A 27,937-nucleotide genomic window follows, 5' to 3' on the forward strand; every position below is an offset into this window, starting at 1 on the left:
TCGATCCTATTTGGACCTTTTCAGTTGGCAGACACTCTCCTTGATTGTATTGTGTGGCAAACTTTTTATTAGAACCACAAAAGTATTTGCCAATTAAAAAGAAATGGATTGGATTGTTTCTGTTTCAATACTGTTCTTATCTACACTTACGATTATGCTCCTTTTCAAAATGGGCAACCCCTGGAAGAAGAGCTCCAAAGATTTTCCACCAGGACCCAAGCCTTTGCCTATTGTTGGAAACCTTCATATAATGGATCTGAAGAAACCTTACCAGACAATGTTAAAGGTAACTTTTCCATCTTTCTGTTGCAGGGCAAAATTGCAGCATTCTGTGACTTTTGTAAGCGAGGGAAATGACAACTTGCTCTGACGGAAGTCACGGAATGCTCTTATTAAATCAAATGGTTCATTCATTCCCGACAAATAAAAGAATGTCCTATTCATTCTTTTTTTTTCTAATCTAATCCTTGAAGCTAGATAGATCTTGATAGGCAGCAATGAAATATATTACTGTAGAATGGATAGTTTTGAGATGAAAGCTTTGAAATGTGTGCAATAATGTTCAGTTCATGTTCAAACAAAAACATGGTATAATTTCCAGTAAATAATTCTATATATACATATAAATAATGTGTAAATACATTATATTAGAAATACCATGTTTTAGGGGTAAATTTAAACAAAAATGCATTTCTTTCAGAAAGGTACACAAAAATTAATTGCACCTCAAAAGTATATTTGGACAAGGAATAGATTGGATTGGAATGGAATGGATTGGAATGGAATGGAATGGAATGGAATGGAATGGAATGGAATGGAATGGAATAGAATAGAATAGAATAGAATAGAATAACAGAGTTGGAAAGGATCTTGGAGGTCTTCTAGACCAAGCCCCTGATTAGGCAGGAAACCCTATACCATTTCAGACAAATGGTTGTCCAATCTTTTCTTAAAAACATCTGTTTACAATTTCTGGAGGCACGTTTTTCCACTGATTAATTGTTCTAACTGTCAGGAAATTTTTCCTTAGTTCTAGGCTGCTTCTCTCTTTGATTAGTTTCCACCAATTGCTTCTTGTCCTGCCCTCAGGTGCTTTGGAGGATAGTGTGACTCCCTCTTCTTTGTGGCAGCCCCTGAGATATTGGAACACTGCTATCATGTCACCTCTAGTCCTTCTTTTCATCAAACTAGACATACCCAGTTCCTGCAGCCATTCTTCATATGTTTTAGCCTCCAGTCCCCTAATCATCTTTGTTGCTCTTCTCTACAGTCTTTCTAGAGTCTCAACATTTTTTTTACATCGTGGTGACCAAAACTGGATGCAGTATTCCAAGTGTGGCCTTACCAAAGCATTATAAAATGGTATTAACACTTCACGTGATCTTGATTCTATCCCTCTGTTTATGCAGCCTAGAACTGTGTTGGCTTTTTTGGCAACTGCAGCACACTGCTGGCTCATATTTAAATGATTGTCCACTAGGACTCCAAGATCTCCTCACAGTTACTACTATTGAATGAGGTATATATACTGTATCTGTGCATTTTGTTTTTCTTACCTAAATATAGAACCTGACTTTTTTCATCATTGAATTTCATTCTGTTATATAGCGCACAACGTTCAATTCTGTCAAGTTCCTTCTGTATCTTAAGCCTATCTTTAAAATTGATTAACTGAGGGAAACCGAAATGGATCCATTTATTAAATGTTCAGAGGATTCAAAGAATTTCATGAATGAAAGCAAGTGATCAAATGCCTTCTAAAAAAGATGGGTGGGTAACAAAAGGGGACAGCGCCTATTCCTACTAGAATTCAGTCACAACTTTGGAAACTCATCCAATACCTAAAACTCCCCAGTCATCTATATCCTTGGCTTTCTCATACTCTCTCTAGCAGGGGTCCCCAACCCCGGGCTGTGGCCCACTACTGTTGCCATACAAGTATTGGGCAAGCAGGTGCACATGCAGCTCCACTTGCACAGGTGGCAGATGCTTGCACTTGTGCACGAAGCTCCATTTGTGTGAGCAGCGGGCACTCATGCTCACATGCAAAGTTTCATTTGTATGAGTGATGGGTGCTCAGATTCCTGTGCGAACCTCCATTTACACACGGGCCTGCCAATCACCTGGAACCATTTCCTCTTCCCCCCACCAGTCCACCAAGCTGGAGAGATTTGGGACTGCTTCTCATAATCCCCCTCCCTCCACCTCTTTCTCCCTCCATTTATCTCTTTTCACAGAGAATTCTACTTCCATCATCTCTTCTCAATCATTCTCCACAAACTTCTTGGCCTTACTCTCCCATATCTTGCTTTCCAAATGAATGATCTTTTGGAAGCAGATATCTCTGTGTCCTGTGGGCTCGTGGGAAACTTTTGTCACAGACATTATATGAAAAAACTGCAGGGGAAAGTTTGAGGGTATTGAAGCATTGTTTCAACACCTACTGCCTACACATACCGTCCCTGCACCTACCTATCAAACCTGCACCTATACCTACCATAGTACTGTCTTATGTCTAAAGATATTTACCCATGTTGTAGGGCTGCAATACTATTATCCTTCTCATCTTTTTTATTACCTTTTCCTATTGGTATCTTATGATTATATTACTTTGTTGCTTTTCATGTACACTGAGAACTTAAGCACTGGAGACAAATTCCTTGTGTATCCAATCACCCTTGACCAATAAAGTATTGTATTGTATTGTATTGTATTGTATTGTATTGTATTGTATTGTATTGTATTGCATTGCATTGCATTGCATTGCATTGCATTGCATTGCATTGCATTGCATTGCATTGCATTGCATTGCATTGCATTGCATTGCATTGCATTCCATTCCATTCCATTCCATTCCTGCTAGAAAGAAATGATTATGATGCTGTGATCCATGAATATTCTGGTTAAAACACATTCTTAATAACTTATTTTCATTTCATTTCAAAATACAGTTCTTCTATTGTGTATTTCTGAAATCTACCATAGAATCTGCAGCAAAGTCTTATTGCTTGGTCTGTACATTTCATAAATGGTCTTTTTTTCTTAGATAAATATTAAATAAATAAATATTTCTTAGATAAATAGATAAATAGTTTTATTATTGTAAACTTGTATTTTTATCTATGATATGTAAGTTATATTTTCATTGTGCTTTATAAAGGGTCACTTTTTTTGATCACAGCTATCTCTCTCATACTTTATTTTTTCCAGCTATCAAAGCAGTATGGACCCGTGTTTAAAATCCAACTGGGAGTCCAGAAAATAGTGGTGCTAATAGGATATGAGACCATAAAGGAAGCTCTGGTGAATAAGGCTGATGTGTTTGCTGAGAGAGCTCCTGTCCCCATATTTGAGGAGTTTTCAGGGGGTTTTGGTGAGGACCCTTATTTCATGTCAATACAATTTGGAAACATGTGACTGTACAATGGAGCATTTGTAACAAAGGTATCACAGGAGCAGAATAAATTATAATTGATTGAAACTGAATTGACTGGTTTTTAATTTAGAAATAACTAAACTTTTTCCAAAATAATAACTGAAAGAGATATAAGGGAACATAGGGAAAAATGAAAGGTGTTTTTTAAACACCTTTAAAAATAATAATAAGTGTACATACCGTAGCAACAGAAAAAGGAAAAACCATGTCAGAAACTAAAAATAGGAAGCAACGACAGAAAAATAACAGAATAACAGAGTTGGAGGGGACCTTGAAGGTCTTCTAGTCTAACCCCCTGCCTAGGCAGGAAATCCTACACCACTTCAGACAAATGGTTATCCAATATCTAGTGTTCTGGAGGCAAGTATAGTATAGCTCTTGCTAAGATTTACTGTTGTTAGTTAGATAATTCTGTATATTCTGGAATAAACAATACACTAGGGTGGGTTTTTCAAAAATATATTTCTTTGCTATCTTTAATATGTCACTAGCCAGTTTTCTGCATTGGGATGATCTTTGTAGTCATTCTGTAAAATGGGACCACAGACATTTTCCTCTAACAATTATCAGGATATTTGGGGGCAGAATTACTTGGCTCTCTCCCATGGATGCCTTAGATCAGTGTTTCCATACACACCAACTTTAAGACATGCATATTTATTTATTTTATTTATTTATTTTATTTAATTTATATGCCGCCCTATCTCCATAGGACTCAGGGCAGCTCACAACAATAAAATATCCAATAAAAGCGTGTTAAAATACATATTAACCCCCCCCAGTCCAGGCTGAACAACCATGTCTTTAAGTTGCGGTGGAAGGTTCGGAGGTCGGGGCCAATCGGAGCCCCAGAGGAAGTTGGTTCCAGAGGGTGGGAACAGAGAAAGCTCTGCCTCTAGGGGTCGCCAGTCGACACTGTCTAGCCGACGGCACCCTGAGTAGGCCCTCCCTGTGAGAATGCACCGGGCGATGGGGAGCTGTTGCTGGTTGCAGATGGTCCAACAAATATCCTGGACCTAAGCCATGTAGGGCTTTACAGGTCATCATCACTATTTCAACTTACAGAATTGGCTGGGGAATTCTAGGAATTGAAGTACACACAAAGTTGAAAAGGTTGAGAAACTCTGACTTACACAAACACTAAGGTAACAATATTAGAAAACTGAACTGAATGTTTAAGAAATGTTCCTTGGGTTGGAAGAGCCAACTGGTAGGGAGTACCTTTCTTCACAATCGGTTGACATTTTGCATATTCTTTGGTTTTTCAGGAGTAACTTTATCCCATGGTGAGAACTGGAGGGTGATGAGGCGTTTCATGTTAACCACATTACGGGACTATGGGATGGGTAAGAGATCTATGGAAAGCAAAATAGCTGAAGAATGCAGTTTCCTGGTAAAGAAGTTTGAATCTTATAAAGGTGAGTTGGTGTTTCTTGGGACTCAAGAATTTATCTATCTTATGTTATCTTGAAGGGTTTGAGATTTCTTCATGACATGTTCCAGACTTCCAGAACTTTAGTTCTTTTTAAATAGTTTTTATTGAACGGTATTCAAAATGCTGAAAAATAATAAAAACTCAAATCGGAAAATAAAATAAAATAGAAAAAACACAAAGAGGAGAGAGAAAAGGATCAAAGAGAGACAATCTCTCAAGAAGAATATAAAATAAAAGAAAACAAAGATAGAAAAAATATTATTTAAGGAAGGGGCTCATTTCTTGCAACAAATACAGGATTTTTTTGGGGTGAATGTTCAGACTTTAATAATATAATCATGATTTCTTTCATGTCTATTAATTCTTAAGTAGATAACTCCTTCCATTGGACTTTTTTTACATTTTAAAAAATAACATAAAAATTCCATTTTCAATTAAACAATGTGTTGTCTGGGTACAAACAGTTTTAGGAAATAATAATAACAATGTTTACAACCATATACATTACATTAGTATTGATGATGATGATGATAACAACAACAACAACAATAATGTTTACTTAACCATTTTAACATACCTTCCTTATATCATTGATCCTTTCCATATATTTCCCTGTTTCTAGCTCCTGTTTTTGTCAGCTAACCATTGATAAAATAGGTCCCAGGTCAAAAAGTATCCAGTTTCTTTCTTTTCCTTAATTGTAAGTGTTAGCCTATCCATGTCTGCACATTCTAGTATTTTTTAAATCACATTTTCATCCGTTGGGATCTCTTCACTTTTCCATTGTTGTGCAAATACAATTCTAGCTGCAGTCAGTACATGAAAAATCAAATATGCATTCCCTTTATTATATTTATCCAGTAAAATGCCAACAAGTATATTCCTGGTTTCAAATCAATATGTTGTTTTATCATTTTTTCCAACCATGTATGTATTTTTGTCCAATATTTTTTTTGCTTTTGGGCATGTCCACAACGTATGATTGCCTAATCTTGAGGGCAGAAAATGCCATCTATAAAACATTTTATAAAGATTTTCTTTGTAGGCAGTAAACATTGTTAATTTATAATTTCTATCCCATAGTTTCTGCCATTTATCTAACTCAATTGGATAGCCAAAGTTTTTAGCCCATACTATCATTGTCTCTTTTACTTGTTCATCTTCCATCTTAATACTTAACAAATAGCTATATATTTTCTTTATTAATTTTTCATCTGTCTCTGTTAATATCTGATTTAATTCTGTTAATTCTTTATAAAAAAAACATACATTTTAGCATCCTTCTCATATCTGGATTGTATCTGCACATGTGACCACCAAATTATCTCAATCCCTTGACCACTCAATTCCTGTTTAGTTTTAAGTTCCCCCTTTTCATTGAAAATATCTTTATATCTAGTGATATTCTCCATATCAATAACATTTGGATAAATCAGTGCCTCCATTGTGGAGAGCCAGACCAGTATTTTCAAATAGTGTTGTTCTTTAATTTTCTCCCATACTAATAACAGTGCATTCCTGATATAATGTCTTTGGAAATAGTTATGTATTTTGTTTATTCCATATCATAAAAAAGCATGTCAAACCCAGTTGGAGATCATGTCCCTCCAAGGTCAATAGTCTTTTGTTCCGCCAACCAATCCATTCTTTCACTCAAGTAAGTATCGAAGCCTGGTAGTACAATTCCTAATCTGGCAGTCCAAACCCCCTCTGTTTTTAGAATCTTGCAACATTTTCAAACTTATTCTTGCTTTTTCCCCTTGCCAAATATATTGTAATATTGTTTTGTTTAATTCTTCAAAATATTTTTCCCAGTTTTATTGGTATTGTTTGAAATAAATATAATAATCTCAGCAAAATATTCATTTTCATAGTAGCTATTCTTCCCATCAATGACAATTGCAGATTTTTCTACTTCTCCAAATCCGTTTTAATTTGTGCCAATTTATAATAATTACCTTCTTTAATAGTTATACACCTTGCCATTAGTTGAATTCCTAAATATTTAACTTTCTTGACTATCTGAATGCCTATCTTCCTTGTTAGTTCTTTTTTCTCTAAATCTGTAATATTTTTAACTAATATTTTAGTTTTTTCTTTGTTTATTTTCAGCCCTGCAACTTCACCATATTAACAAACACAGAAAAATTAAATACAGGAAAATTAATAGTGCCTCACTCCCCATGAGATTATATAATGGTTCACCTCTTCCCATAACTATCCCTCCTTATCCATTCACAAATCCAAAACTCATTGTGATTTCTGTCCAAATGTCAGCAAAAGGTCCATAAATGTTTTGAGAAGTTTTTTTTAAAAAAACAATATTTTAACTCTGATCAAAGAAGCCAACTGATGCTAGAATTAAGGCAATGAAAATACAATGTTAGAATTTATGATAGTTTTATATTGTATTAACATTTTCATGAAAGTCCATATTTGTTGTCTAGGAAAACCATTTGAATTCAGAAGAATCATGACTGCAGCTGTTGCCAATATCATAGTATCCATCTTATTTGGGAAGCGATACGACTATGAAGATCCACGTTTTATTAAATTATTGAGCTTGGTAGCAGAAACTGCCATGCTTATGGGAAGCCCAGCAGTGCAGGTAATGATTATTCATCTGAAAAGCATTAGGAGCTCATTTAATGGATAGGCAAGACAGTGTGCATTTTTCAGGATTCATTGCAAAATCCAGAATCTAATGTAATATCGAAAAACTTTGTGATGGTTCAAAATGTTTTTTTTTTTAAAGGGACACAATATTTCTATTGTTCTTCTATTTGAGTATACAAGTATGTATGGAGGTATATCAAATATTCTATAACAAAAGTTTCTTGCAATGGGAACTTGGTGCAACTCTGGTTCCATTTTCCAGTCAATTTACAGAAGAAGTACAAGAAAGACTAGAATCTAATTCAAATGTGTTTCAATTACTAAGAACTAATAGATGAAAATTTTATATGTTAATGAGAGCAACACAATATTAACTAGACCTGTCTATGACAGGACCTCCAAAATTCCCCACCAAATTTTTAGTGGAAAAATTTCCTGGACATGGCATATTGCAAGCTCTATCTTTAAGGAAACTGAAAGGAAGTCTATCTCTGAATTGTAATTGCTCTATATTATTAAGACTTCTGGTATAATATATAAACAGATATCATTTGTAAAGTCTATCCAAAATGATATTTTAGGTATGTGACTTCTTTATTATCTCTGTTATTTTGTATCTTACAGCTGTATAACATGTTTCCCATGTTTGGCTTCCTTTTTGGCGCTCGTAAGAAAATCCTGAAGAACGGAAGGGAATTTAATGCTTTTGTCAATGAAAACTTCATCCAATGTCTCAATAATCTGGATGAGAATGATACAAGAAACTTTATTGATTCATATCTTGTACAACAGCAACAGGTAATGAAATGTGCAGAAATGGCAGCTTGAAGTTTTCCATAAAATTTTGCAATTGCAAGTACCCGCAATTGGCAAGAATCCTTAATACAGGAAAAAGCAAACCTAACAAATTGGCAAGGGTCTTCAAATATTGAGCAATCATTCACTTTGCCTAGTGTTTAGTACTCTTATTTAAAAGTTTTATATTATAGTCACTAACCAGTTTTATTGTAGTCACTGATCACCACTTAGCCTAATCTTCCAAGCAATTGAGAACTCTAGGAAAATAAGAATCCATAAGAATCTTTTTATTTCTTGTAGATTATAATGTTGGGACCCCCATAATGAATTCTTCCTGTGTATGGATATAAATAAAGAAAAATTTGCTTTGAATGCCTACAAGTTGGCACACATTTGAGGAGCATTATATTTAATTATGATGAAGGGTTTTTTTTTATTCTTAGGAAATTTGCACAAAAAAGAGATAGTTGTATATATTGATAATTACATATACCCCAATAAGAGCATTATTGGGGTAGTTACAGTACATCAATTGCATAGAAAGTAATACACTGTATTTCAGGAAAAATATGTTCAAAGACTGTTACAATAACAACTACTAATTATTGTAGTAGGGTTTCTTTAAAAATTGATTTAAAACACAATAAATAAATTATGAATATAAATCATATTATGAATATAAACATCAGCCAGATTTAGATTAAGAACTCTCATGTGAATAATTATTTATAAAATGTGTAGCAATCCCAAAGTGGGGATGATAGTATCAAATAGGATTTAAACTAGAACATTTTAGGACTCAAAAGGCACCTGTATTGAGAATGCATATTTGTAGAGTCCTGTGAAGATTCTGTCAATAGGTAATATCCATTAAATCTCAATGACCAGCAGACAGGATTAGCTACTGTTATTCAGGTCTAAACCTTGGCTGATAGAAAGTTCGCCAGCAAACACAAGTGATTGTAAAACCAGACTGACCTCACTTTAGAACATTTTCAGAATGGTTGAAAAACTGGTAAAAGTCAGAATGTTTTGACTCAAAATGGTCTACTTCAAAGCTTAAAACATTTTGCATGCTACTAGTGCAGGCCATTTAAATACCTTTTGGACAAGTCAGATTTCCACTGAGGAAGAGTGGAAATTTGGCTTTAAAAAAAAATATTTGGACAGAAATATTGCTGATTTCTTTAGGTGCAACTAGAGATTGCTTTAGAGAAGGCTGCACTTCTTTGTCCAGGAGTGCATCCTTTTAAAACCAATTTTAAAAGCAGGTTCTTTTTTTTAACTCTAGGAAAGGAAGATCCAGAACAATGGGTATTTCCACCATAAAAATCTAGAAGAGTCCATGACAAATCTATTCTTGGCTGCTGTTGAAACAATCTCAAGCACTCTATTTTGGGCCTTTACTCTAATGATGAAGTACCCTTTAATTCAGAGTAAGTGCTTTACATTATTTCAGTATCTTGATTTCAGGTATATAGTGTTAAATGTGGAGTAACTAAGATAAGTGACAATGGTTTTGAATAATACCTGAGTGAAGGAGGCAAAAAAGTCAAAGAATTCAATTTCCAATCTTGTGTTCTGACTTGAATCATGCAGAAACATAAATGGAGAACCTGTCTTAAAGGAACTGCTTCTTTCCCATCCCTCTCTATGCTCCAGAGCATGTTTTGGACATCAAATCCAAAGAATGGTGTAGCTCTAGAATTTAGTGAATACATGTTATTAGTTACTACCATAGAAAACTATGATGGTGTGAGACATTGGAGTCAATTATATTGCTTACAATATGTTAAAGCCCAGTAAAGACCAACTAATACTCCAGGCAGGGCACAACAAAGTCATATCCACAAAAACCCAAGCCAGAATGATTAAAATCTCCAGCAAACAATAACAATCCTCATAGGTACTCAATGGCTTAAGTTACCTTGGAACACCAATGCCTGCTGAAACAGGACTGCTTTTGTCCTGGCCAGCTCAGACTCAGAAGATGAAGAGGCATTACAGGAGGGTCATCAGCCCTTACAGGAGGGATTCAGCAACTCTTTTTCTGTTGCAAAGCCCTTTTAGTAATGAAATAAGACTTAGCTTTGTGTCTGTGATTTCCATAGGCCGAGATAGGACAACTTTGACAATTTTATGAAATGTCAGTAGGTTAGGTGGCATTTGTAGCTCCAAAGGAGATTCTTCCATACTGTAGGGTCTGCCTCTCAGAAGGCCTGCTACCTGGTTCACCCTCCAGGAAATCTATTCAAGAGGGGAACCAGCAACAGACTGTCTCTTCACAACCACACTGGATAGTCAGGTTGAATTCTGCCAGGGTGTTGTTCGATATATCACAGTTTTTTTCCTTCTTTTTACAACCTTCTAGTCACTTGCTTCAAGGTGGGATCAGGGCGACTGAATGGAGCTGAGTGTTCAGTGGCTGAATGCCCTTCTTGATGCCTACACAGAGTTCACAGCAGATATTTTCTCTTTGCACCCTGATAGAGAAACATCTGTTACTGCCTAGGATTGAACTGTCAACCATCGAGAGTGGGAGGTGTCTTCACCTCTCTGCATGTATCTTCTTTAATTTGAACTAGTGAATGTACTATTCCTCTTCGATTTCCAGAGAAAATTTGCATCTCTTGCCATTGCAATTTAATATTGCCAAGAGTTAGCACCATAATGAATGCAATGAGATTATCTTACTGGATGTTATTATTTATTATCTCAGAAAAGGTCCAAGAAGAAATAACAAATGTTGTTGGCTATGCTCAACCAAGAGCCGAACACCGAACAAAAATGCCATACACAGATGCTGTAGTCCATGAAGTTCAAAGATATGCTGATGTTGTTCCCTTAAACATGCCCCATGCAACTACAGTGGATGTTACCTTTAAGGACTATTTCATTCCGAAGGTGATGTATCTGTATTGTTCTCTTTCTAGTCCTAGCTAGTTACATTCAGTCCATTTATTACAGTACAACAATAAAGGATCTTCAAAAGCTTTTCTATTACAGATTCTATTAATTTTAGGACTATAGTAATTTGGCATATTTGATTTTATTCATACTGTATGGAGGCACAAGCTTGCATACAGACAGAGTAGGGTGTATGTTACATGGGAGAGCTATATTAATCTATGACAGCAAAAAAAGTCAGAGTTTATATCACCATAATGATCAAATAGGAGTGCAAGTTATTCTTAAGAATAATTACCATAAGTGATGATGTTTCTCATAGATCCTAATACATTTTCAGAGAATACTGTATGTATTGACCCTTTTCATTTTACCATCTACAAGTAACATATGAGAAACTGCTGTGTAAGGACTCCTTTATCCATGAAGAATAAGCACTGGGATGAAGACTTTGAAGTCAATGTTTGAAAAGTTTCCTTGGATTAAGAAGCTTTCTACTGCATATTAGCACCCTAAGACTAAGAACTATGGAGCTCAGTGCTGTTTACTATCCAGTAAACATCTGAAGGTTTTTTTTTTCTCTGTTTTCAGCGCAGCAGAAAAGTTTTTTATAAGTCCATTTTATGGTTGCAAACAGAAACAAAGGCACAATGTAGTTCAACAATTCAAAAATCTCTCTACACAGTCCAGAGTAGGTGATTGGGCAGATTAGTGCATTGGAGATTTTAGGATTATATAATAACTTGGTACATTATATACCATGTTGATTTTTAAATCACCCATTGCTTTCTCTTTATAGGGCACCCATGTCATTCCCTTGCTGACGTCTGTGCTCCGTGATGAATCTCAGTGGGAGAGACCTCATGACTTCTACCCTGAGCATTTTCTCAACACTGAAGGAACATTTGTAAAAAGAAATGCATTCATGCCTTTCTCTGCCGGTAGCATCTTATTTTAAATTATATTAAAATGATGTTCAGCTTTTCTCCTTGATTAAAATCTCCCAAAGTGGCTAGTAGGAGTAAAAGTTAATAGCAAGAGTTTTTTAGCTGTTATTTTTCCACTTCTAACTTAGAAATTTTCTGTGAGGAAGGTGATAATAATAGTATTAATAATAATTTATTAAATTTATATGCTCACAGTTTAGAAAACAAATAAATCCACAGGCATTAAAGGGTCTAGCATGTACATGTGAACATTTCTGCTTTTAATTTCATTGGCAGGGCATCCTAATATTTTTAAAATAAATAATCACTCTGGGAAACAGAAATATTTACACCTGCTGTTTCAGCACTGCAATGTGATTTATGATATACTTCAGTTTTGCAGATCAATGATAGGGGTATTTTCAGTGGCAGTCTTTCAGAATTTGCATTATTCTTCGATCTCATTAGCCAACATGATCTTGCTACATTCTAACCTCTCTTCTTGGGTTGGAATTGTTATTCTGAATTTTACAGTGAACTCTCAAACCAATATGTCATGAGAAGGTGAAATAAAATACTGCTAGCAAAACTAATAAACCCAAATCCTCTGTTCTCTACTCCTTGTTATAGGTCAGAGAGTATGTCCAGGTGAGACCCTTGCCAAAACAGAAATATTCATGTTCTTTGCTAGTCTTCTGCAGAGATTCACCCTCCAGCCAGCTCCTGGAATATCAAAAGAAGACCTGGACATGACCCGTGAAGTTGGGCTTACCACACCTCCGAAGACTTACATATTATGTGCTCTACCACATTTCTAAAAACGAAGGATATTCAGAGACTCATGAATCTGTATCTGTCTCTCTTGGAGCCTTTTTTCCCCCTGCAACATCTAGTTTTGGATATGGTCTTTATATATGCTGTCTCTTAAATGTTAAGAATACCACATATCTGAGTCCCGTAAGATGTAGTAAACAAAATTCATAGTGGCAAACATCAACATTTATTTTTTAATTGGAATGTATGATCATCAATTTCCAAGAAGAAAAGCCAGTTCCCAAATGAGTAATACTATAAGTAGCAGACAAAGAATACATCAGAATTGGCTCTTAGTTGTTATATCAATCACTACACAGGGTCAATAAAAAAAATGCCCTCTTGTTTTTGTATAATTTACACTTGTCTTTAAAGCATTAAAAAGCTTGTTTGCAGCTAAATCTATGTGTTCAGATGAAAAGCAGTGAAGATCTGATTTGGACAAAGCATTTAAGTCCCAGCTGTATAGACAAAATATATTTTACTTTTTATTGGGTAAGGTATGAACATTTATTTCCAAGAAGAAAACTGGTTCCCAAATGTTCAAGAAAATTGGACTCATTCCCAATATTGACTCCTCTCATTCATTATATGAAATATATTGGCTATTTATGACTACATTTTCCTATCTTTTGTATGACCAACTTTTATTATGATGGTTTAACTATAAATTTCTCCCAACACAACTGACAGAAGAGCTCAAAGAAAATCTGCAAATTTTAAAAGGACAAGTTTGGAAATTTTTCCTCATGAACATTAACAAGGTTGAGAAATTCTTGAGAAAAAGAGAAGCTTGTAACTACTTGACAAACATTCTAGAGAAGAAAAACATTTTATTTCATGAAGACAAGCTGGAAGGAATGACTTAAACTTAATGAGTCAATTGGAATTAGGATGGATTTTTATCAGTTTGATATTTGTAATTGTATCTTAATCTAAAATTTGTATTTTTTCCTTTATACATAATGCTTAGCTAATTCTTCTAAGTCTTTAAACCAAATGATCTCATACTATCTTAAAACCTTTCTGGTTTGTTAGTCACAAAGATTTCATAGATCAGAGCCCACTTCCCCAGGTCACCTAGAAAATTTAACTGAGCAAGAACACAGCAGCACACACAGGCCCCAAAGTTCTTTCTTGTTACATTACTGCTGTGTGAGTTTCTTTCTAGGGCAATTCAAGATGCTGATTGTCACTTTTAAAGCCCTAGATGGCATAGAACCAAGTTATTTGAGGGACTCATGGATTGTATATACCAGGGGTGTCAAACTCAAAGCCCAGGGGCCGGATCCAGACCATGGGGTGCTTAGATCTGGTCTATGGGGCTGCCCTGGAAATAGCAAAGGACTGGCCCGCAGTGCTTCTGCCAGTGAAAATGGAGCTCATGAGGGCTGTGTGCAGCCCTTCCAAATTCTGTTTTTGCTGGCAGAGGATTGTAGGATACTGTCACAGCTGAAAATGTAGCTTGGGAGCCTGTTAATCGCTGGCAGAGCTCTCAGGCCACCACAGGCGCCACTAACATGAGTGACATTGAGCTGGCCATGCCCCCCCACCCCCCGAGGTCAAACACAACCCTGATGCAACCGTCAAGAAAATCAAGTTTGACATCCTTGGTATATATAATCCAGCTGGATTATATAGATGGATTCATTCTAGGTTCATCTATTAAACACTGTCTTCTGGTCAGACCTCATAAGTGAACCTTTTCCTGCCTGAAATATGGAGGGCCTATATGTCTCTTCTTTCCATAAGGTCTTGAAGACCTAGTTTTTCTCTAGACATTGGGTCAGAGAAGGCAAGCCAAGCCACACACCCCCCCTTTTTTTAGAGGAACCTAGGTTTGTGATACAGTTTTAATTTTTTGGGTTACATTCCCCTCCCCCCCAAAAAAACCCTAACATGTACAATTACAAAATATTCAGGTTTGAATGTACAACATTCTGAATATTTTTTTCCTTTTAAAGTTTTTTATTTTTATACAACTCATTGCATGAATGGTTAGATATCTGGGTATCATACATTTAAATACAAATCAACATAACAATATTATTCCTAATAATTACATTTCATTTTCATTTCTAATTTTACTAACACATAACTTCTACTATCATCCTTCAGTTCTAAACCTTCTCATAGTTCTTCCATATGTTATATCATCTTAATATCTATTTTTACTATTTCTCCCCTCTTATTTCTACTTCTCTTTTAGCCTCTCCCCCCCCCCTTCACCTATCACTCTAGAGTGAATGTCAAGCCTGAATTTTATTGGGGTGTGGGATTGTTTGTATCCTTGGGGATTCTGACATGAATTCAGTTTGACACAGTTTGGAGCTAAAGGAGGGGGAGAGCGAGGAGGATAGAGCCTTCAGCCAAAACAGCATAGCTAATGGATGAGTCAAGTACATTCCAATGGCCGGCCGACCGGTGGAAGAGGAGAGAAGTCGCCAGGCAACTGGCTCTCATCTTGGTTGGACAATGTGACAATTTGTTTTGGAAAATGAAAAAACTATTACTTATATTGGGGTGGAAAGCACGGAAACTTTCAGTACTGGCTTTCCACTAGTAGTGCCAAGATGATGTATCTAAATAAATTTGTTCTTTGAGGAAATGCAATGCCATGGAATTCGATTTGTAATGGGTGCATTACTTGGAGCCTGACATACAAGAGCCATGGTGGCACAGTGGTTAGAATGCAGTAGTGCAGGCTAACTCACTGTTCACTCCAGAAGTTCAATTCTGAGAGGCTCAAGGTTGACTCAGCCTTCCATCCTTTTGAGGTCGGTAAAATGAGAGGCCAGATTGTGGGACAATATGCTAACTCTGTAAACCACTTAGAGAGGGCTGTAAAGCATCATGAAGCAGTATGTAAGTCTAAGTGCTATTGCTATTGCTGCAGAGCTCCGCTAGAAGAATTATTCACAGACACCTGGGTTAAAAGAAGGAGGTGTTAATATTATTTATAAGCAAACAATAGATATCTCTAAGATGTTCTAGTTTTATAATTAGTGTATTACTTCAAAAGACAACCACTTATACAATCACCCACAGATAAAATCAGTTGCTTTTCAGATATGACTTCTATCTTTCTTGCTTTGCATCTCCAGCTTCTAAATATGCAAGTTACACATTTTACAATCTTTTCCTAGATAAACCCTTTTTACAGCAATGGCTGAGAGGAAAGAATTTGTCAAGTGTTGTTAAACATGTTTAGTTAGTCAGTAATGGAGTCCTATGCAACAACAGAGCAGCGATCTTTGCTCAACCTTGGCTTCTTTCTTAATGTATCTTGTTCGTGATTAAGCCCCTGATGTTTCTAATTAAAGTAGTAGCCTCCTGGAGGTATTGTGTATGTATGTGCTTGTGTTTAATGCTTGCCCACACATTGTTTTTCTGAGTCTTAAGTAGGATTATAATCATAATCAATACAGTGATTAACTATTCCGAGTGGGAGTGTTAAATGACAAAGGATCCTGAAGTCCAGAAGTACTTTTCCACTAATAGGATTTCAGATCATTCATGATTTTAAATAAAGAAAACTAAAGAAGAAAAACTGGAAGAACTATGACTGCTACTATAATTATAGCAAATGTCCAGTCCCAGGCCAAGCACACAGAGGTACACTGAGAGGCGGTTGCAAAATTAACTGATAAATTTTGTGAAGTAAAGAAGCAAACAGCAAAGGAAACGTGACCACAAATGGATATGTGTGCACAAGGTCACCCCCCCCCAAACACACACTCAGTAGAGAAACAAGTCCCCTAAAGTTCAGCAGTCTTCATTTCATTTTCATTTTCATTTCATTTATTGAATTTGTATACCGCCCTACTCCCGAAGGACTCAGGGCAGTGAACAGCCACAGAATAAAACACATAAATACAAAATTTAAAAACAGAATAAAACCGAATTAAACAATTTGGCCGAGACAAATTTAAAACACCCAATAATTTTAAAAACAAATTAAAATTTACATTTTAAAGGGGAAAGATTTAGGCCAGGCCGGCTTGATGGAATAAAAAAGTCTTGAGAGCACGACGGAAGGTGCGCAGATCTGGGATCCTCCGTATCTCCAGGGGGAGCTCATTCCAGATAGTAGGTGCCCCCACAGAGAAGGCTCTCCCCCTGGGGGCTGCCAGTCAACATTGCTTGGCCGACGGCACCCGGAGGAACCCCTCTCTATGGGAGCGTACCGGCCGGTGGGAGGCTATTGGTGGTAGCAGGCGGTCACGTAAATAACCAGGTCCTAAGCCATGGAGCGCTCTAAATCTTGTAATAAGAATTCCAATTCAGAACATCAGACACAACAGTGGAATTCCAAAAGTCCAAACATTGCAAAAGGGTCATCAGCTGGCAGATCTAGAGTAAAAGTCATGAGGTTTCAAACCAGGAATGAAGGTGCACTGAATGGATGAATGAAGCCAGTCATTCACAGAGAGGTTTAAGCTTGCTGTTTCTTGATAGTCAATTAATAATTATTTCTTAAATAGAAGAGGAATCCTGCAGTGTGACTCTGTTCTGCTCTGCTCTTTATAGGGTGAGTCCTGAGGATGAGGATAGCTCAGACTCCTCATCTTCAGGGACTTATGGCAGCTGTGCCTACTGCTTACTAGACAGCCCAACCTCATCTGTATGTAACTCCTCAGGCCATGGTTTGAGCCACTAGAGGACTTATCTCCTCATTGTCTCTTGTGAGTCTGACAACAAGCCATGACAGCAAGATAGGAAATAAAAGGGAATTACGCTAAGATTAAGGGATTCAAAAGATTTAGGGAAATGGTGCAAGTTGCTTCCAGATTTAGATTTTTCATGCAAGCCTTTCTCAATTCATGTCTGAATACTACATTATTCATAATTGTACCCATTATAGCTGTTCGGTGAAAGTGAAGAGAACACCCCAGTACTGAAAAGTTAGTGAAGAAAATTGATTGATAAAGGAAAGAACAGCAGTCTCCTCCTGGCTACTGTTATTGATGAAAACGTTTGGATAATCATCATAATAAAACAACCTGTTTAGGCTACTACATAAGCCAGGAATTAGTAGTGAGGCTTTTTAGAAGGAGAGGGGGAGGGGGAAGGAGAGAGAGAAGTTATCATTTTTAAAATTTATTTATTTTATTTATTTATTTGTCAAGCATATATAAGGTAACAGATAAAAGTATAAACATAATTATGAATACGTGAAATGGATATGAATAAAAAGGGAAATTAGGACAGGGATGGTAGGCACGTTGGTGCGCTTATGCACACCCCTTACAGACCTCTTAGGAATGGGGTGAGGTCAACAGTAGTAAAAAAAAAAAAAGTAGTAAAAAACCCAATTTTGCTGAACAAGCAACAAGGCAGGACTTTGACCACAACCCATGAACCATAGGATTCTATCAGTTAACCTGCTAGGCAATTTGGCTCTTAGCTGCTCATGTGATTTTTATTGTGCCAGCTGGTCATATATCTGAACTGAAGCCCTGAGGACTTAGCCCCTGATCTTCCAGTTCCAAATTCGAAGAGAATTCAATGCTTGCTAAACCTAGAAAAGGGAATCAAAATCTTCAATTGGCTTCCAGGTATTTTTTTTTTTAAGCTGAGACAGATACATCATCATTCATACCCTATCTGCTATGTTTCTCTCAGTGGATGTGGGCATGCCTTTTCATCCATATGAGATAATGGAAAGAAATCTTGAAAGCTACAGAAAACTTCCAAATTATAGGAGCAGTTCAATAATCAATAAACATTTTGACTATATCAAAAATGTTCCCTTTGTTGATATAGTCAAGCAAAGCATGACAGTCATGTTTTGGAATACGTTAGCCTTAGGCCTTGGGTTTTGTGAAGCTATGACAACCTTCAGATTTCCATATCAGTTCATATCATATCAATTATATTTTCTGATTTAAGGTTCTCTTGACATTTCATGGGAGATATTTGAAGTTGAGGTTGGGATCCATCTGAAGGGCAAAATAAGCAGCTGGTAGACAAAGTGATGCCTATGGTGATTCTGGAGAAGAGAGTCAAAAGTCTTATCCAGAACAGCTGGGAAGTAAAGCCATGGCCTAGAGAATTGCATGGTCAAGAAACTGAAGCCTTGGGACACTGGACATGACACCTGAAAATTTACTTGGATCAAAATCAGTATTAATGCATTTTCACAAATCTTCCACAAGTTGAAGTTCAATAATTATGCAAATGGATTCACAATGTTTTCTTTACTCAGCAAATAAATAATGTTAACAATCCTGGACACTGGTTTACTAGACAAACTTTTTTATTTGGAGATTAAGATATCATCCATTTCAATTACAAAGTAATCTCATTCAAATAAAGGAAAACAAACTACATCAAACAGGAAAGTTAATGATTCACTGGAATCATATTTATATTATCTCCATGGTACTGCAACACTTTCAGGTATTTGTGCAGGCATTATATTGTGCAGGAACTATATTTGATCAAATAGTATTGCATTTTCCATTTTAAATACTACAGAAAGTATTTACTGAAAGAAAATGGATTGGACTCAACTTGTTTCTGTATCACTCTTCTTTATTCTTCTGACTGTATTCCTTTTGAAAACGAACAGTTTCTGGAATAACAACTCCCAAAATCTTCCACCAAGACCAAGAATTTTACCCTTTCTTGGAAATCTCCACATTATGGATATGAAAAGACCACACAGAACAATGCTAAAGGTAATGCACTGAAATTATGACTGAAAGCAACTAAACCGACAAGACAAAGTTGGGTCAAGAGATTTTGGAGATATTCTGATTTTATGTTATTGTTTAATATGATTGTAACCGTGCTATACTGTATTATGCATAGAATTACAAGATCTTGGCAAGCTTAGTTATCCCTTTTGTGGACATAATCCTATCAATGGACAGATAAATTGAGAGATGTTTTTAGTTGTTTTTTAAGGGGTGGGTGGGATTAATATCTTTTTCTCGGGTCAATGTTTGTGAATTGCAAGAGGTGATAGAATAAGGTTGCTCCACTGCCTTTCAATGTATTAAAATTTACTTGGTTCCTACATTAGGAATACTATGATTTGAAAGCAGAGATCTCTGGGAGGGAATGGGTAGGAAACACATTAAAATATATTCATGGCCATTAGAAATGAACAAATGCAGCAACAAATAGTCAACATTCTTCTTTTTCCCCATGTTGATTATTAGCAAAAGACTTTTCCATGGCAATTTGACTGGAAGTTTCATCATGTTTGTTAAAAGTTCAGCAAACTCAGGAAGATGCAAGGCATTGAGATATTATGGAGATGGTGGAGCATAATGCTGCTCTGTGCTGCTGATCGATCCATTTGATAGTTATAAATTTAGCCTATTAAATGTTTGAAATAAACACAGACTCTTTATGCTTCTTTATTTTGTCCTTGGATTGCTGATTCAGTAAAGTATCTGAATCAGGAAGATGTTGATGGAACACGACAAAGAGCATTTTCTACTTTGAGCCCACACTTCAGTTGATGTTTCCATTACAATTAAATAAGCAATTGTACTTATTGTACTTCATTGTAAGGAACGGAATGGCTTTTTGCTCTTCCAATTATGGGCCATGTGGAAAATTTTCTTTCAGACTAAAAGTTGGAATGTTAACCATGATGACTGCTGATGTATTTGGGTTTGTGCTGATATCTCAGTTTCTGGAAGAGCAGCAGGAATAATGGTGCACCAGCACCAGCAGTAAAGGATCACATTATTCCAGTCCCTCCCTTTCCCACTATCTTAATAAGATAAGTTGCTATCTTATCTACCTAAAAAGTGTAGCACACAAGATGCTTTCAAACAATAAAAACAACAACAACATGATTTTATTCTTATATCTGTGAAACATGATTTGCACCTGATGTCTGTTACTGTGCATAAAGGGGTTTTCATGGTGATCTTCTCTTTTTTCCTCCTTGTGTTCAATTCTAGTTGTCAAAAGTATATGGCCCAGTCTTTAGGATTCAACTGGGATGCCAGAAAATAGTGGTATTGGCTGGATACAAAACAGTGAAGGAAGCTCTTGTGAATCACGCTGATGCATTTGCAGAGAGGCCAAATATCCATCTTTCTGATGAAATTCATGAGGGCTTTGGTAAGCTTTTCTCATTCTATATATCAGGCAGTATACCTTGTCAATATCTGTCCAGAGCTGTGAAAATAAAAAAAGTTAGTATGGAGATGGCATAGGAGATTTGTGTTGGAGAACATAGGAGACAAAAATAGAAACTAAGGCCTGACTGCCCTAAGATAGGACTGAAAAAGAGAAAAAGAGAATTGAAATCAATTCTGCAAAGTTTTAACCTATACTTTTCCTGATTTCTTTCAACCACCCTTGGACAATTTGGTTGCCACACTGGATGGCTGGAGAAACAGAGTTTGTAAATAAGGGACTGTTTGTAATTTTCTGAGTTAACAGAAAAGCTTCACATGAAACTTCATATGCATTTCCCACACTAACTTTCTGACTCTGTACTATGCAAAAACAAGCGCCATAAACATTCTCTTCATTATAATGGCAGAATTTTTCAGTAGTGCAAATATGTCTTTTAGTCTTGCACTTTCTCTTTAGGTATCCTTTTTTCTCATGGGGAGAATTGGAAAGTGATGCGCCGCTTTACTTTATCTGCACTACGGGACTATGGAATGGGCAAGAGGAGTATAGAGGATAAAATAATTGAAGAGTGCAGGATCCTGATAAAGACATTTGAATCTTATGAAGGTGAGTTGATGTTTCCTTCTAATGATTCACCTGGAGCTATACCTTCAGAGATTTATTGCAGAAAAGTTAACAGTCTACCTCTAGAGCTACCAATGAAGTTCCTCAAATCCTATTTAATATTTGCCCAATATCTCCATGTACTCCAGCACTGGCTATCAGTTTCCTAGAAAAATGTACTTTGCCTAAGGTGGGAAGACTTTGCCATTGAAGTGTCTTTTAAAGCTGATGTTCTTTCATAAATGTAAATTAATTTTAATAACTTTGTTTAATTGTAATATTTGCTATATAGGACAACCATTTGAGAATGCAGCAATTATGAATTCCGCTGTTGGCAATATCATAGTGTCCTTTATACTTGGCAAGCGATATCAGTATGAAGACCCCACATTTCAAAGACTAATAAACTTAATCAATGAAAATGTCCGGCTTGCAGGAAGCCCTTCTGTTTTGGTAAATTATTTTTCAATTTTAAAAGGAGTTCATTGTGTGTTCACTATGTTATCTTTAATGTAGTGTGGGATTTATAATAAATATTCCATGTGTTTTAAGGTACACTATGACAGAAAAAGCCCCGATGTCTTATATACTATATGCAACTATTTCCCACTATGAAATATGAATAGTTTTAGTAAAAATGCCCACATGAAAATTATTCAGGTTTCTTCATGACTCTTTTTATCCTTTTTGTATTTTTCAGTTCTATAATATGTTCCCCCTGTTTGGCTTTCTTTTTGGTGCTCGTAACATACTTCTGAATAACAAAAAGGAATTGTTTGGTTTCATAAAGACCACTTTCATAGAACACCTCAAAGTTCTGGATGAAAATGATCAGAGGAGCTTTATTGATTCATTCCTTGTCCGACAGGCAGAGGTAAGGAAGTGTTTCATGCCAGGAATTCCAAGGTGTGTGTGTGGGGGGGGGCTTGGTACTCTCTGAGCTAGGTTGTTTTTTTGCAGCTTTTTCATCACCCAAACTTGGTAACTAGATAATTAGCACTGATTATGTCACCTAGTTTGGGTAATAAAACTTCTGAAAGGAAAACAACCAATCTCAAACAGCACCAAGGACCCCTCATTTGAAACTTGAGCTACAGATGTTCTTTATTGTTAATTCCAAATGAGTTTTTCATATCATATTCATACCTTTAAAGCAGGAAATAAAAACTCATTTTTAACTGACAATTGAAACTTCTAAACTGAAAACCAAGGGACTTTCCTTTAAAAAAAGTCCCAAATAGTACATTTTGAGGGTTATATTAAAGTGCTACATGTAGTATAAATCATCTGTTGCAAGGCATTTGTTTAAAGTATTAATTTCCTCAATTTAAATGAAGCCCATCTAAACAAATCTGTTGCTGCTGCTGCGCCTCCTCTTTCTCCTCCTCCTCCTCCTCCTCCTCCTAATAAAAATAATTATAATAATGATTTATATTGTTATTGTTTCCGGATTGCTTATTTGTACCCTATGAATATCATTAAGTGTTGTACCTTATGATTCTTGATGAATGAATCTTGTCTTTTTATGTACACTGAGAGCATATGCACCAAAGACAAATTCCTTGTGTGTCCAATCACACTTGGCCAATAAAGAATTCTAATTCTAATTCTAATTCTAATTCTAATTCTAATTCTAATTCTAATAATAATAATAATAATAATAATAATAATAATAATAATAATAATAATAATAATAATAAAAAAATGGCACAATCATCTCAGTTGCGCTATCTGTTGCTATACCTTTACTGAGATACAATGAAAATGAGATATGTTTTAAAAATAATTACCTCCCAAATCATGTCTTTTTTTCAAGACATCTTTTGGAAAGCAACAAGTAGTTGTAAAGGTCTTAGTTAATGAAAGTCCTGTTTAGGCACAGATACATTGCCAGGCAATTATAAAATAATGATTTTTGATCATGTAGGAGCTCAATGAGGGGGGGGAGAGGATGTCTTTTGAAAACAGTGCTGAACATTTGGCTTGTTTTTCATGTTTGAAGAAGCTTCAATATGATGGAGAGATTCAAACAGCCCCCCCCCCCCTCACCCAATGCTTATCAGAGATATTTTCCCTCTCTAGGAGTATTTCATTTATTTACTTACTGAGTTTCTGAGGCTTCAAAGCATAGGGAAAGGAAGGAAGGAAGGAGATCTTCCTTGGCATCTCTGATGAAACATGCTTTCTTTAGCCAATACTCAGGTGTCAGCATCAGTAATTATTCTGTCAATTGATTGGAAGAGTTTCCATCCTAGAACCTTGCCACTCTAATATCTCCAATTCTTAGAAATGAGATGGATGCTGGTTGCTTGTCCTCTTTGCTTATTTATTTTGAGATAACTGGACTGAAAGCAAAAATTCATTGATTTACCTTTGTAAACTAGTCTTGGGATTTTTAGCAAAAAGAGGAAGAAAATGAAGATTCCTCCTTACCTTGGGGGTTGTAATAGAAGACCTTCAAGGTACTTTCCAACCCTATATTTTATGAAAATATGAATTTCTAGAAGATTTTTAATAGAATGTCATGCTCATTATTTCAATTTCTATGAACATCTTAATCACAAATCATAGGGAGCTCAGTACTTTATGGTGTTTAGAGCTACCATTCCCACAATCCTTTTTATTGATTTAGAAAGCTAGGGACTGAAATCCAAAATTCTGAGAGATGCTCTTATTGTTCAGTGTTCTCCAGCTTTCTGCTATTTAGTTGATGTGAATATACCGAATATGCTTAGATAGACTATTTATATATTGCAGGAGAAGAGAAACAAAGCAGAAAGGTATTTTCATAATGAAAACCTAACTGCTGTTGTGAATAACCTATTTGCTGCTGGGATGGATACGACTTCAACCACATTGCGCTGGGCCATACTACTAATGATGAAATATCCTGACATTCAAAGTAAGCACTTTTCGTTTGGTTGGATATCAATATTCAAATATTTGGTTAAATTAAAGTATAATGCAATGAAACATGTGATCTACAAAAGTAAAATTTTATGGCTGACCATTGTTGTTAAACAAGGAGTAATGTGTTGAACGGTGTGGAATTTCTTTGTACAGTTCCTTTGTTTGTTTGTTTGTTTGTTTATTTATTTATTTATTTATTTATTTATTTATTTATTTATTTATTTATTTATTTATTAGTTTGATTTATATGCCGCCCTTCTCCGGAGACTCAGGGCGGCTTACAATGCGTTAAGCAATAGCCTTCATACTTTTGTATATACCTGCTTAGTAGGGCTTTCGGGGCCCCCTAAGCGGTGTTCTTTTTTATACAAAGTCAGCTTATTGCCCCCACAATCTGGGTCCTCATTTTACCTACCTCGAAAGGATGGAAGGCTGAGTCAACCTTGAGCCTGGTGAGATTCGAACTTGCAGTAATTGCAGGCAACTGGTGCTAATTAAGAGCACTTTAGTCTGCTGTGCCACAAAGGCTCTTGTTGTCTATTGACATCCTTTGTTATTTGGAACATTCATTTAGCTAGGCCAGTGATAGAGAACCTATGACACACATGTCAAAGGTGATATGCCATGAAGTTTTGGATGACATACCAACGTTTACCAACACCTGAGAACTATTCTTGAAAGCATGCCCAATTCTTACAAAAGATGCAGAGGCTGTGGAGACACGTGAGAATAAGGACCTGCTCTTGCCTGGCCTCCAGAGCCTCTGAAATCATGTGAGAACAGGGCATGCTTTTGTGTGATTTGGGGAGTCTGCAGAAGAGCTACTTCAAGAATAAAGGACTCATGAAACTCAAACTGTCCTGAGTAGGGCACAGGAGACTGTCAACAGAAAAAAAAAAATCGCACCATATGAATGTAAATGCTGCACAGCAAATCCTGAGGTACTGGGCAATGAGGACAATTGTGCCATTCCCCAATCCCCATGCACCTTAGTGAACAGTATGAGTGGCCTGTTCGAGTATCAATGGTCGGATTCAACTAATTTAACAACGGGTTCTTTCTAATGATTGTGTTGGCGTGGCTGGGGGGCTATCATGTGACTGAGTGGGTGTAGCCAACTCAATGTCACTCACGACAAGGTGGGTTGGCACAGGCAGGTCGAAGCAGCGGTGGCAATAGCCAGAGCCTTAGATTTATCTTTGTGCAGCAACAGCAACCATAATTCTCTGATACCTCATTTCTTGCTGGGTTTAATTGCCCGACAGTCAGAGTTTTTAAAAAAGATTTTTGCAGCAAGAATTGGCGGGTGGCTACTTCCGACTTTTGTTGGTGCAGGTGGGCATGACTCCACCCTGAGACACTGGCCTGCCCCCGCCACCTCTTTGCCGCCGCAAATGGCCTGCTGCTGCCGTTTCTTTTCTTGCATGAATGGCCTGCCACCTCTTTGCCGGTTTGAACGGCTGCAAAATTAAAACATTAACAAACATCTTATAATTGTTTTACTTTCCTAGATAAGGTCTATGAAGAAATTTCAAGAATCATTGGGTCTGCTCAGCCAAGGATTGAACATCGAGCAAAGATGCCTTATACTGATGCGGTTATCCATGAAGCTCAAAGGTTTGCTGATATTGTTCCAGCAAATGTAGCACGAGCAACTACAGTAGATATAACCTTCAAAGGCTTTTTCATTCCAAAGGTGATTAGTCTCATATAAGTGCTTTGTCATTCAGTGTTGGTTAGTGTATCCCTCTTAATTATCATGTCCAACCAGATCATCCTCTGCAGTTGATTGTGAACTGATAGCAAACAGCACTCCTTACTAGCACTGATGATGGGTAATGAAACGTCTGCAAGAAAACAAGCAAGCTCAGAGAGCCCCCAAGGACCACTCACTATTATAAGTCCTTCATTCCGAAGCTACTCAACCCATAATCACCCCCAAGAAATTAAATTACTGTAGGGTTTTTTTAGGGAGGAGCAGCTCTTCTAGAGCTCACATGGATAATCCCCCAATTTCTCCTTCCTCCAAAGAAATTTTCTATCTGCCAAACCTGACTCCCAGCTGGCAGGTCCACTGTTGTGCTGTCTCTGCAAAGCTATTCATAGAGACATCTAACTGGTCATAACAATTCACCTGGAAGGTGTTCCATTCCCATCACATTGGGAAATTCATGTATTTGGAATGGCTTTTTAAGCTTTCATATTAACAAGTAAACCAAAGAGGAGTGCTAATTGTTTAATAATTCATTAATACCTGCAGGGCACGCACATTGTTCCCTTGCTGACTTCTGTGCTCCATGATGAATCCCAGTGGGAGAAACCTCATGAATTCTACCCTGAGCATTTTCTTGACTCTGAAGGAAAATTTGTGAAGAGGGATGCATTCATGCCTTTCTCTGCAGGTAACATCTTCTATCATACTTATATATAACGAATGAGAGTTTCAACAACAGATTCTTCCTTTTACAACATTATTTGTAAAGAAATCACCAGAATAATCCACTCAACATTCTAAAAATGGCAAAAACTATAACAGCAAACTATTTTCAGGGATTCAGTGTAGAAGAAATGTACTGGAGGTTCATTTTTTAAAAACTACATTATTTCTATACGATTAATCTCTATTGTAAAATTTTGGATTAGTTCATTTTCATGCATGTGATTTGTCATCTCTGAGCCACCATTTCATGGCAAGAACTGCAAAATGTAATTGAAGAACCACTGAAACCAGTTTCCATGTTTTTGTTCCTTGTTACAGGTCGGAGAATCTGCTTAGGTGAGACCCTTGCCAAAATGGAGCTCTTTCTGTTCTTTACCAGCCTCCTGCAGAGATTCACTTTCCAGACACCCCCTGGAATATCGAAAGAAGACCTGGACTTGACACCAGCAATTGGGTTTACAGCTCCTCCTATGCCTTATAAATTGTGTGCTCTGCCTCGTTCATAACATGAATCATAATGTTAGTTTCTAGAGTCCTTCACTTCCATATGTGTATTTGTGACTTTTTCAATCTTCTCTTCTAACCAGGTTCTTGGTGGAAATGTGCCATGATTATTCATACATTTTAAAGCTTACATGCCGCTTTTCAAAGCACAAAAAAAGTGTGATTTTGAGATAAAAGGTAGATTAAAAATGGATTTTAGTTTTTGTGACATTCCCTGTATATAATAAGCAATAGCTAATATTAACAGTAGAAGAATAACAGGAGTCAGTAGAAACAGCTTTGTGCAAAGATCAGTGGCACAATGGAAAACACAGTTGCTGGTCAAAGGTCATAGATTGGGAGAGATTAATATCACGATAGACATTTTTCAAGGAGACTCGCCATCACCGCTACTGTTTTTTATTGCACTAATTCCTCTGTCAACACCACTGAATAACTCA

At 36.5% G+C, this 27,937-nt stretch overlaps 1 protein-coding gene across 1 annotated transcript; it reads left to right on the forward strand.

Annotated features, from left to right (window-relative positions):
* The first annotated feature begins 103 nt into the window (after positions 1-103).
* Positions 104-27,499, forward strand: LOC139309008 (uncharacterized). Its single transcript, XM_070933064.1, has 18 exons — positions 104-286; positions 3,211-3,373; positions 4,705-4,854; positions 7,319-7,479; positions 8,112-8,285; positions 9,577-9,721; positions 11,005-11,189; positions 11,992-12,133; positions 12,749-12,924; positions 19,429-19,614; positions 20,857-21,019; positions 21,497-21,646; positions 21,936-22,096; positions 22,344-22,517; positions 24,401-24,563; positions 26,065-26,249; positions 26,814-26,955; positions 27,312-27,499. Exons 1-18 carry the CDS (start codon positions 104-106, stop codon positions 27,497-27,499), a joined length of 2,991 nt encoding a protein of 996 aa, XP_070789165.1.
* The last annotated feature ends 438 nt before the right edge of the window (positions 27,500-27,937 follow it).

Source organism: Pituophis catenifer, unplaced genomic scaffold (genome assembly GCF_029215685.1).
Source record: "Pituophis catenifer annectens isolate HBS135680 unplaced genomic scaffold, rPitCat1.0.hap2 SCAF_1, whole genome shotgun sequence".
Taxonomy (NCBI): Eukaryota; Metazoa; Chordata; class Lepidosauria; order Squamata; family Colubridae; genus Pituophis; species Pituophis catenifer.